At 33.5% G+C, this 12,149-nt stretch overlaps 1 protein-coding gene across 14 annotated transcripts in view; it reads left to right on the top strand.

Annotated features, from left to right (window-relative positions):
- AKAP11 (A-kinase anchoring protein 11) overlaps positions 1–7,763 on the top strand; it is a 59,203-nt gene extending 51,440 nt beyond the window's left edge. For all 14 annotated transcript variants that reach the window (XM_007501534.3, XM_007501530.3, XM_056807449.1 and 11 more), the window contains 2 exons: positions 103–263; positions 3,832–7,763. In XM_007501534.3, the coding sequence (XP_007501596.1) occupies positions 103–263; positions 3,832–3,972 (302 nt within the window). In that variant the 3' untranslated portion in view covers positions 3,973–7,763. The remainder of the gene's footprint in view (positions 1–102; positions 264–3,831) is intronic.
- The last annotated feature ends 4,386 nt before the right edge of the window (positions 7,764–12,149 follow it).

Here is a 12,149-nt window from a genome sequence, read left to right as displayed (position 1 = left end):
TTTAAAAAAAATTATTATTCTCTTTATAAATATTTGGAAAATGTAGTACTTTGAGTTTGGTTGATGTATTTTACCTTATAATTGTTTTGTCTTAAATATTAGGTTTGGAGAAAGTTGGGAAAAAACTACTTATAGTGAATATTGATATGACTCCATGCAGTGTGGATCCTCAATTGAGGCTTGCCCTTCAGTGGCTGGCTGCCTCTGAGGCAGAGGTGGAACAGCTTTATTTCCGTGACTCTGCAAGGAAAGATTTCATGCTGGTGAGTGCTGTTAGAGTATTGCAGACCTTGTTAGCATTATTCAGCCATTAGTCCTTAATTGGCATGTTTTGATAAAGGTGGTTTCTATGGCTGAATATCACCAATAGATTCACCATGAAGCAGGAAACAAATTTTTTGTTGTTCTAGTTCTAAACTTCTGTTTAGAACTACATTAAATTTTCTGTTTCAGAATTATAATAATTTTCCCTTTATAATCTTATTTTATAATTTTATATTGTTAGTGGGTATATTCTAAACAAAATCTTAAAGACTTCTCTTAATGAAGAAGCATTGTCTTATTTTTTTTTTATCCAGAAGATCATTAGTTTTTGAATCAGTGATAAATTAATCTTGTAGATGTCAGGACTTGGGCCAATATAATGAGCTTTAGTTGAAGCTATTAGCTTTATAGTTTATCTTTTTAGTGTGATAATTTTAATTATTATGGTAGATTCATTGCCTTATTAAGGGTGCCATTTGATAGCACAATCCTGATAGTTTAATTTCACCAACTTCTTATGGCTTGAGGCATGTTCTAATATTACAAATCTTCTATTCTGTTGTCTGTTTCTATCTTTTTAAAAACATTTAAATGTAAATTTAAGAAGAATTTCTTATTTTGAAAATTCTTATTAGAAGAAAATTTCTTTTTTTATATATGCCATTTCCCCACAAATAATTCAAGGCCAATTGGTTCTGCTCATAAGTTGTTTAGTTGAAAAGGTGTTCATTGTTTATGATCACAACTTGGTTGTAAGATGTTTTTATTATAATTAAATTACTCACAGTGTATACACACATGCATGAATGTCACAGTGTATACACACATGCTTGAATGCATGTCAGACACACACATGCCTTAGTCCCCTTTTCTTTCTCTCCTACCCTTCCTCCTTTGGTCTGGTTCAAGTGATTCAATTTACTAACCACTTCATTTTCCCATTACTGTTGATAATGATGAAGCTGGAAGCCAAGCAAAAGCTGATATAGGTAGCTAGATAGAGAAGTAAATGCTATAAACACAATAGGCTTTCTACATCTTTAGTTTGTGTTTTTCAGTGGTAAGATATTTCATCCTAACTCTTAAGCCGAGCAGATAGTTCCACTACTTTGAACTTATTAATTCAGCATTCATTTATTAAACACCTAGTATATACAAAGCATATTTCATCTCTTAAAACCTGAATAAAAATAGCCATAAGATTTTCTTAAATAATCTTGTGCAATAAAAAAATCTATATTCTACATGTTATATAGAGATACATTTTATACAATCCTAAAAAAATAAAATCAGTATTTCTACAGTAAGAAGATTATTGAACTTAAAACTAGAAATTGGAGTCAGATGGTTTGTGTTTGAAATTCTGGCTCTGCTAGTTGCAGTTTCAGTTTTTTCGTCTGAAATATGGGGATAATGGTACTTATTCTAACTATCTCATAGAGTTATTGTGTAGTTCAAATGAGATAGTCTTTATTACAGTGCTTTTTAGCCTAAAGTACCATATTAACTAAATTTAAAAATCTGAGCCCTGAATGTGGAGATAAGAAATGTTTTGTAAACTATATATATATATATATATAAGTGGACCAAGTCCTGTTGGGGACAATAAGTAACTGAAATAAAGTTATAAGATTACAAATTCCTATGCAAAAAGAGCACAGAAATAATAGGGAAGATAGGAGTATGCTAAAGAAACTTTGATATGGAGCATTGGTTAATAGTCTTTTTAAAATCAGTTTATGATAACAGCTCCAAGTTCAGTGAAACGAACAGAATATTGGGTTAGTAAAAATTCATCAAGATCAAACTTCCACGGCTTAACAGCTTTCAGATAATTTGTGTACTAACTTTTGAGAGAGATGATTTTATTTGGTTGGCTTTGTCAGTGTAAACAGTTTCCTCTCATCAGCATTTTTAGTATAAATGAAATTTAAAAAACTCAAAAAACCATGGCAACCATACTTACTGAATTTTGGGGTAGTATTTCTTGGAAGTATTCATTGGGGAAATTGTAGTATTCATGATTTAATGCATATAACATAGTCTTCAGTCTCTTTGTCAGTTTCTTATAATTTTTCTTGGATAAAAATATTTGTAATTGTAATAGTGGGGTGCTTAACATTATAGTTGTATTTCATTTTTATTCTCTTGATGGCATTAAGGAAGAAAAGTGGAAGGGATAAAAATGTAATGAATATTTACAATGCATAGAGTGCTATGGGAAGGCATTGTGTAAAATATAAATCAAAAAGAGATGGGTGAATCATTCACAGATAGTTAAAAATTGTGATTTACAAAACAAATTTGTGATTCAATATGGGCATACCAGAGTAATATCTTCTAAAAGTAAATGCTGTTTGTAGCTTAAAGATATTTTATGTTTTAAAAATTTTTACTTAAGTTTGTGAATAGGAGTATTAGGATTATGTAGAAAACCGGAAAAGAAGTGGACTGCTTAGGGGCAGCTAGATGGTACTGTGGCCCATGTTGGCATTTAACCTCAGACACTTAACTATCTATGTGGCTCTGGGCAAATCACTGAATTGTCTGCCACAATTTCCTTAATTGTAAAATGGCAATAAAAATAGCTTCTACTTCATAGAAGTATGAGAATCAATTGAGATAATATTTGTCAAGTGCTTAGTACAGTGCTTGGCTCCTAATAGATGCTTGTTTTCTTCCTTAATTTTTTCAAGTAGCAGAGAGAATAAATAATACTAGTAGGTAGTGGGTTTTAAAGGAGCTGGCCTCTTGACATCCTTCTTCTACCAGTCTGCCTCAAATTTCCACTTTGTCCTTTAAAAAAAAAAATCCTTACCTTCTATCTTAGAATATACTCCTCTGTATTGGTTCCAAGGCAGAAGAGCAGTAAAGGCTAGGCAATGGAGGGTCAAGTGATTTGCCAGGGTCACACAGCTAGGAAGTGTCAGATTTGAACCCAGGACCTCACATCTTTGGGCCTGACTCTTAATCCGCTGAGCCACCAAGCTTCCCCCCAACTTTGTCCTTTTTGGAGGCACTCACTTTCAGGGTCTGAGTTCAAAAAAACACTTTCTCTGGTAGAAATTGAATGAAGATAATGTGATAGAATTGGCATTTTTATTATTTTAAACTTGATCACATTTTATATAACCATATAACTAATTTGGAAAACCAAATTTCAGTTGGGCTTCAGGTGTTTATTCTTTTGTACCTACATTCTGTGTTGCGAAAGGAAATTTTTTAATTTATTCTTTGACGTTCTTTTATTATGATTTCTTGTACTTAATTGAGGGTGTGACAAAACTCTTTAGATTGAGAATTTCCTGTTTTATGCATCCTCTGCACTAGTTATTGAAGTTCTAGGTTTTATATAGTTGTATCACCAGAGAAGATACAGGGCCATACCTTGAAGAAGATGTGCCTTTAGACACCAGCAAAGAAAAGTGTTTTTAGCTTGAGGAAAACTTAGTTGATATTGATTCTTATGGTGGGATTCTTAGTGGTGAAAAAAAAATAGTGTTTTAAAGACATCTCATACCTGTCAGATTTTTGGCTAACTCTTTTCTTTGTTTTTTTCCTTGCTAGCTTTCAAAAAGAATACGAGAAAAAGAATGGAAAGTGGGAGACCTTTTGCAGGCAGTTCTTAAATATTATGAAATGATGGAAAAGGCTTCAGATGAGGAGAGATGCAAACCTCTGTTTTGTTGGATCTTGGAAAATGCATAAAACAAATTCAGCCACTGTCCAATTTTATTCCTCCTTTTAAGTGAAAAAAATGTACGCAGGATAAAAATGAAACTAGTAAACATTAACATTGTTAGCATAGGTGAAGGTAAAAAAAAACATTTTTGAGTTATTTGTGATATATACACAATATGATAATCTAGTTCATATCTTTGTAATCTGTATTGGGATATTATCTTCATTTATTCTTCTATTCACGTATGTTTGTTATGTTCAGATTTAGAAATTAGTATATGAAGGAAAGTCTGATGATGAAGCTCTCAGGTGACTTTGTCTAGCAGGATTTTCATCATGTCCAAATAGTGCTGCTAAAAACTGCATTTGTGATTTATTGAATACTCTTTTATTACCAAGATGGCTGTTAATAGAATTTAGCCAGCTAAGATTTATAACACTTTTACTTGCTACAATTTTGCAACATATATGCCCCTTTGGGAAAAAATAGTATTAACAACTAATTTGACATAAGTTGTCAATAAAATTGAAGCTAGGTTTTTCTTCTGGAAAAATTTGTCATTTGGCCAATCTTTTTAAATCATAGTTTTATTTTTCATAGTTAAGGTATTATCAAACTTCCTACTGTAACTGCTTGAAACAGAACAACATAATTTATTAAATAGCAGATACATTAAAAATTTAAAACAACAGAGGTAATAGATTTCATAATCTTTAATCAAGTAAAACAAGTAATTTGCCAATGTTTCCAATTTATGTTGGAGTGAAAGTATGTATGTGAGAGAGAAAGAGTGTAAGTAGAACATCCCCTTGGTGTTGCAAATGATTTTTGCCCCATTTCCATGATTTCATTTTATTTTACTTGTCTCTTAGGAAGAAGTCACTGTTGAACATTATAAAGGTGCTTTAAAATCTGACATCACATCAAGAAGAATTTTGATTTATCTTTGTTTCTATTTACATATTAAATTTCTGAGTTTACCCTATAATGTAATACTGAAAATATAGGTTCCCTAAACTCAAAGACAGTGCTATAGTAGACATTGTTTAGAAAGGAATAGTTATAGAGTTGATTGACAGATTTTTAACAACACTATATTCTGGTATCACATTTTTTCAGAAAAGATAAGACCTCCTGAAATTCTAGAAAATATGGTGTTAGGCTTTTAAAAAAAATTTGAAACTTTATATCCTTTTTTCCCCCCAATAACATAGTATTTCAGTACCAACCTTTTGGATGAAATATTTCCTACTACTTGTCATTGTAAGCCGAAAATTAATTCATGCTGATGACTTGGAGATCTACATCATATTACATCTAGGTTTTAAATTCTGCTTTGAGTTTTCCCATTAGATGGAAGACCTTCAGTACATTCCTCATTGTGGTTACTTCTGTTTTTATTGTCTTTTTTTTCCTGAGCATCAAATATGCACAGAATATAAAAGGCATGGTCTTTTCCCAGAACACTTATATTCATTAATAAAATATGTGCAAAGAGAAAGTATTATTATTACAGTGAAGTTCTCTTAATTTTTTTAAGCAAAGTGCTAAAAAGTATCTGAATACCTTTTGAGGTATTGTGGCAAACTTTGAAAATGTTTTATAAAGAAAAACTGCCAGAAATACACCAAACCTTTATTATTTTTATTATTTTATCTTGAAGGGTTTTTTCTTCTTATTGGACTCAAAAATGCAGGAAATGTTAGGTGGAATTTTTATTACTTTTATAGACAATGAGATAAAGCACCAGTGGGCTTTTATTAGGATTATTTTCTCTTAACCATGAAATACATAAATTGTGTGTCATATTTTAGATTTTATTTTTCATACCTTTATATTTTTAAAAAATCTATCATTGCAGTTAACATGCATAGTCAATCAGCAGCCAGCCAAAATTCTGAATTTGTTTCATTCTGAAGTGGAAATAGAAATTTGCTTTGCAAATCTTTTTTTTTTCCCTAACATGGAGAGTTTTATATTACTCTCAGTAATTCTTGTTTTCTAGTTAGATTCTGCTTAATGTCCTTGCCTCCCTTACAGTTCAGTGGATCATTACTGAGTTCAGAAATCCATTACCAGAATTACAGAGCTACTAATAAATATGATTATCAATAGTAAAAAGTAGAATGGACATTTCATATTTATCAGGACAATTACATAGACCTCATTTTAAATAGATGTCAATAGAGGCATTACTTAAGTTTCTTCATGGAAAGAAAATAAAAGGGTTCAAACAATATATTTAATCAACCCTGCAATTCAGGATCATTTTTCTTAAAGATTCCTCTGTATGTATGTGTTTGTGTGTGTATGTGATTTTCTCCACTCATATTCCAGTTAATTTTGACTTGTTATGCTTACTCTGTTGAGGACAGCTCTCATAGATGTTTTTAAATGATGAAAATTGCTCGATGTTCTAATTTCATAAAATGTCTAACTTGTGAGAATTTTGATCCTGATAAAATGTGAGGACATGTTCTGACCTACTTAAAGTTGTGACTTGGATTGAGTTGATTTTTTTGTAAATCAGTTCCATCTTGAGCCATTGCAAGAAGTGTAGAAATAAAAATCTAAAAAGACTGAAGATAAAATGAGTTATGCTTTAGTACATCATTATTTTCAGGTTGATTAAAGTATTGCTAAGATTTGGTTTTTTTAGATGGACATTTTCATAAAACAAAATTTGTCATATTTTTGGTATATTTAAAATCAGTAACTGATTTATTTGAAAATTCTTTATTTTATATAAAAAGAATGATTCCTTTAAAACTGTGGAGGGAATCCCAAAATTGGATAAGAATTAAAGCAGTGGGGGAAAAATTCAAAATCCCTTTGTTAACAAAAGTCTTATGGATACATGTGGTATAGTGTCTTTTAAAACTGCTTGCAAAATTTAAATAAATTATCTATAAAGCTTTAGTTTAGCCTAAATAATGGGTTTTATTTTGCTGCTGTAAAAGGTTTAATTTGCTTACTAAATGTGCCATTTAGTAATGTAAAAATGAGTAGTTTACTCACATGGCCTTGAAGGAATTAGAACTAAACTTTGCATTTAGAAGAAAGTACTATCTCATCAATGTCTATATTTGGTGCTGGTTCAGCAAAAATTATTCTTCAAGATCTGATATTGTCAGTAATTCAACCTATTAATATATCATACTTCAAAATTTATACTTTTCTAAGGTAAGACTTTCCATTTCTTTTTGTGGAGGGGAGGAGAGGGTAGAATGGAAATAAGGAGCTGTTTGTTCATCCTCTGGGTATGGAAGAACACCCAAAATTACAAATCCTGTCACCAGCACAAGAAGCATATACAAATTAGAGGATATTGATGATTATTAGTACTAACAACAACAACAAAAAACTTCTTGGTTTCTTTCTTGGCTGCTTTTTTCTTTTGGGTGGAAAAGAACATTATATAAATGTCAGCAAGAAGCTTTTTCAAGCATTTACTGCATTCTTGTTTTAAAGAGACAGATGCAGTATTAGCTACTCTCATTCTGTTTCTAACATCTGTGTACATTCCTTTTGTACAGGTGAAGTTAAAGTTCTACAAGTTCACTGTTATGTTTGAATAGTATTTAATATTGGATTTGCTATTTTTGTTAATTGTGCAGTGTTACAGTAATTCTCAATCTTAGTTTAATGTATACTGAAAACAATAATTCTTTATGTAACTCAGTCTTGTATTTTGTAACAGTGGCATTTTTTGCTATTCAGTAATTTCATGGTATATTCAGTTTCCAAATGATGAACTCCAGTTGCACTTAATTGTGTTTGTTTTTGCAGTGGCTTAAAATAAACATTTCAAAAAATACCATTGTGATAGTTTATAATTTTTATTTTACCCTACAGTACACATTTTTTAAAAAGTCTTTAATCTCCCAGCTTCTCTAGTAACTTCAAGAATCTATTGGACTTGGTTTTGGTTATTCATTAAATGATAAACTCTCTGTTAACTAGAGACTAGTGGGATTTGTGTCGGTTTGGAATCTTTAAAAAATGTGGAAGAGGCAAGTAATTTGTAATCATTTCTAAGAGATGTCAAACTCATGCACTTTCTACCCCCAAACTCCCCAATACAGCCCAAACCATATTAAAATGTCATCAAGAAACATTTAACAAATTAGATAAAAATATAATAAAACATATTATTAGTTTATGGTTTTCTAAGTCAATATATTTCTATTAGTGTTCTACAACACTGATAATACATTTCTGAGGATCTTAGAGAATTAGGGGAAATTTAGTTGGGGGGTGGTGGTAAACCTTTAAAAAAGAACAAGGTCTTATTTTCTGCTTACAGGGACCACTGTTGTATATTCTTCCTTACCTTCTGAGAAAGTGACTTGAGGTGCTAATGTGCTCATGTGCTTTTGACTTTGGTGAGGATGAAATAATTTTTTCCACTTTGAGATGCTATAAATCATGATATAAAAGCTCTCTTCAACTTAGTTACATTATATCTACTTAGCATGTAATTTCTAGGCCATTTCTCTTATTAAACATTTGTAGAAATGAAGGCATCTTAAATTACCTCTGCTTTCCCTAGTGAATGTGCCATCATATTAGCAGCTATGCTTGTTTTTGTTCCTTTGAGTCCTTTTTCCCTTCCCTTTGACTTCTGAGGATATATACCTAATAGTGGCATCCATAGGTCAGATGATATGTACAGTTAGTAACATTTGGATAAATTTCCAAATTATTTTCCAGATTTACTGACCTAATTCAAAGTCAACCATTATGGTCATTTACCATTTTCCTCTTAGAGTTATATTTGAATTTTTCTTATTATTGTTGGTTTAGGTCATTCATATGGTTGATATTTTGTCTTTCTTTTGAAAACTATACTCATGGATACAAACATAACTTGTGGCCATTTTGGGGGGAAGGCTTTTGTTCTTAAGTATCAAATTGATTCTGTATATATCTTGGTATTTGTTAAAGATTATTTTCCAATTAACTGCAGTCTCCTGGCTAAGTTAAACAATTTGGGAAGCAGTTTTAACTTCTTCAAAAGTTCCATAAATTGCTGTTGCTGTATCCCATCTACCGACCAAAGCCTGAAGGAGTTAAAGCTCCTTACTGATGCCTTACTGAATACTTGAGAAAGCAAAGGGAAATCTGGAAGAGTAACTTGTTTAAAACTCAGTATTTAAGAATGTTGTGATTTTCTTAACACATAAAGGATGAAAGAAACTGATATTTGTAAGAAATGTTTTAAAACAAAAATGGAAGGCAGATTTATAGGTAAAGGACTCAGTATGTGGTTTAATTTTTATATTAAGAGGCTTTTTCCCCCCCTCAACGCATCCTATTTATTGAATAGTAGCTTATTTCTGGATGTCAGAAATGCCTCTTGGCTTTATTATATTTGCCTGCAGGAAACAGACCTACAAGATGTACAATCACTAAAGTATTCTGGGATGAGGAAAGAGATGTAAAATAGCTCTAGGCAGGAAAAGCTTAGGGAGAAGCTAGGGAGACAGTCATGTACATTGAAACAAAATCAGAAAGGCTGAGGATTCCAGGGCTGGCAAATGGTGCCCGGAGTATTTTGAGCCTGAGCTGGAGTTTTCCCCAGACCTGACTTGTCCTACTTAGGGCCAATTTTAAACCCCAGGCGTTCTCCTGATCCTCCTCCCCATCCTTACATTTAGATTTGGTTTTGCCTCCTGGCCATTTTCTTGCATTAAGTCTGACTAGATGGTGTTTGGGCAGACTTCTAGCTTCTCATTGTTCCCATCATGAGCACCCATCTTTGTGTCGACTTCTAGGATGTTCCTAAATAAGTATCTCTCTTTAATCATGCCTGTTCTGTATTTAATCCTTGTCTCCTGCCCCTAAAATACTCCTTACAAATCAATACGGCATTAAAATAGTGAGGACTAGTTAACTTTAAGGTTCACGTTGAAATGCAAAGTTTAGCCACCAGGAGGCAGTGTGGTGCAGTGGAAAGAGTGCTGACCTGGGAGTGGAGCATAGCAGGATTGAATCCTGGCTCTGTGGCTTTAAGTCAGTCCCATCCCCACAGCTCAATTTCCTCATCTGTAAAATGAGTGTGCTGGATTAGGAGACCTCTACCAGGATCTGTGATCTTCGAATTACTTTGAGTGCGTTGATTTTGCACCAGTACCTACTTGTGCAGCGTTTCCACTGCATTGTTTAGGATCCATCGATCTTACACGTTTGAAAAAAGGCAGCTATTCCTACAAATTGAGGGGTTTGAATATAACAAAAGCCGACTGGGGAATTAATTGCATTATGATTAACTTGAAAATTTCAAATTACATTAGTACAGGCATGGTCTCAAGCAGTACTTACCTTGGACTTTAGATGAAGTAGAATTTAATTTTATACTTTTTATGCTTGCCTTTGGGGACCTGGAATTACATAAAACACTTAGAAATGTGCAACTGAAGTTAAAAATACACTTCTCAACTATACTATGCTCCCCCCCCCCAATATTATGTCCTTGTTTCATGGCAGTAAATGAAGGGTATACTGAGTATCAGTTATAAGGGATATTTTGGGTATAAAAGTGATTTGGGCTGATTGATAAAATTTATAGAGTACTGCATTGCCACACATGATAAATACCTCAAGTTCATCTTTTTTTAAACTTTGTCTTCTGTCTTAGAATCAATACGAGGCAATTGGAGTTGAATGACTTGCTCAGGAGCACACTGCTAGGAAATGTCTGAGGCTACATTTGAACCCAGGACCTTCTTAACTTTAGGAATTTTTTTTAATTACTTTCTGTTTTAATAACAAATCTAAGAAAGGCATTGATAGAAGTAGAAAAGTTCAAAGAAAGGTTAGGGATTTGGGGGGAGATGTGGTAGAGATAATATAGTAAGTCCTAGATTCATATTGCAATCCATCCATGCCAAGTAATCCTGTAACTCACTCTGAGGGTGGTGGAGCTCTTGGTGACCATTAGTCCAGATCACAGAGCATCATGTGAAAGATACCCGAGGAGGCCATGAGGTACCTGGGGAAGCCATGAGATGATAGTGGGAAGGAAGAGGAAGAGAAAGGAGAGGGAATTTTCCCTAGGAAGCTGGGCAGAGTACTTGGGTCTTAAATGATTTATGAACAACCTGAGAAGATGCCAAGGAAGAGTAGGCTAGAGGTGGAAGGGGTCAGTGGTGAAGTGTTGATCCTTTTAAAGATGAAAGAGATAGGATAGTTATGTTGGAAATAAGCCCATGGGAGAGTTAAAGGAAGAGGGATGGGACTTTCCATGGCTCCATAGCATATCTTGGAGACCATGCCAAAACTTTCCTCCCAACATTTTTTTAGAGGCCAGTGCTCTAATGAACTCACTAGCATGTTTTTATCAAAGTTCTCTGTCTTTTAAATATCCATCATTAGACTACAAGCTCCATGAAGTCAGGAGCCACATTTTAGTTCCATCTTAAATCTACACTAGCCCATAATACAGAGCTCTGTATATTGCAGACCTATAAGTGGCCATTGTCTGATTCATGTTTGCTTATACCCATCAAATTGGCAAAAATGACCCAAAACAGTGCCATAAGTTGGAGGGGCTGCTGGGAACCCGGCACATTGATGAACCATTCACAGACCTGGAATTGGGTTCATTTATTTGAAAAGCAATTTGGATTCAGAGAAAAAGTTAATAAACTATGTTTTGTACAGCACTCTGAAAGAGAATTCTTTATTGTCTATCCTGAGTTAACACTAATTTAAGTACCTCACTAGATTGTGAAGACAGGATTAACTCTCCTTTGTCTACCTTTTGATTGAATCAACACAAGCTTGAACTAGGTGGAGGAGTTCACAAACCACTTGGTGAATTCATACCCTAATTAATGCTAGGAGAGAAACAGACAAGATACTTGGAAGAGCTCCACCTCTTTTTTAACTCAGTCAAAAACTTGTGAATTCCTTTAAGAGTTCACACCCTCAGAAGCTGTTCAATCAGAAAACTGAACCTCCTGGGCAGTGCTAGACAATTTTGGAAACTGATTGGCCCCTGCGAAGAGGGGTGGAGACAAGGAGACACTATAAGGGCCCCTGAATTTCTGAGGCTAAAGGGAAATTAACTCCAAAAAGGAAGTTGGCTTCAAGGAAGAAGGTTGGCTCAAAGAAAATAGTCAGCCTCAGGAGTCACCTTCAGCTCAAGTCATTATCTAGACTTGCCTCTTGGAGGGAACTTGGGTGAATAGATAGCTGG

This window comes from Monodelphis domestica, chromosome 8, assembly GCF_027887165.1.
Source record: "Monodelphis domestica isolate mMonDom1 chromosome 8, mMonDom1.pri, whole genome shotgun sequence".
NCBI classification, from domain to species: Eukaryota; Metazoa; Chordata; class Mammalia; order Didelphimorphia; family Didelphidae; genus Monodelphis; species Monodelphis domestica.
Note: the sequence above shows the minus strand (reverse complement) of the source record. Positions and strands in the feature narration are given on the sequence as shown.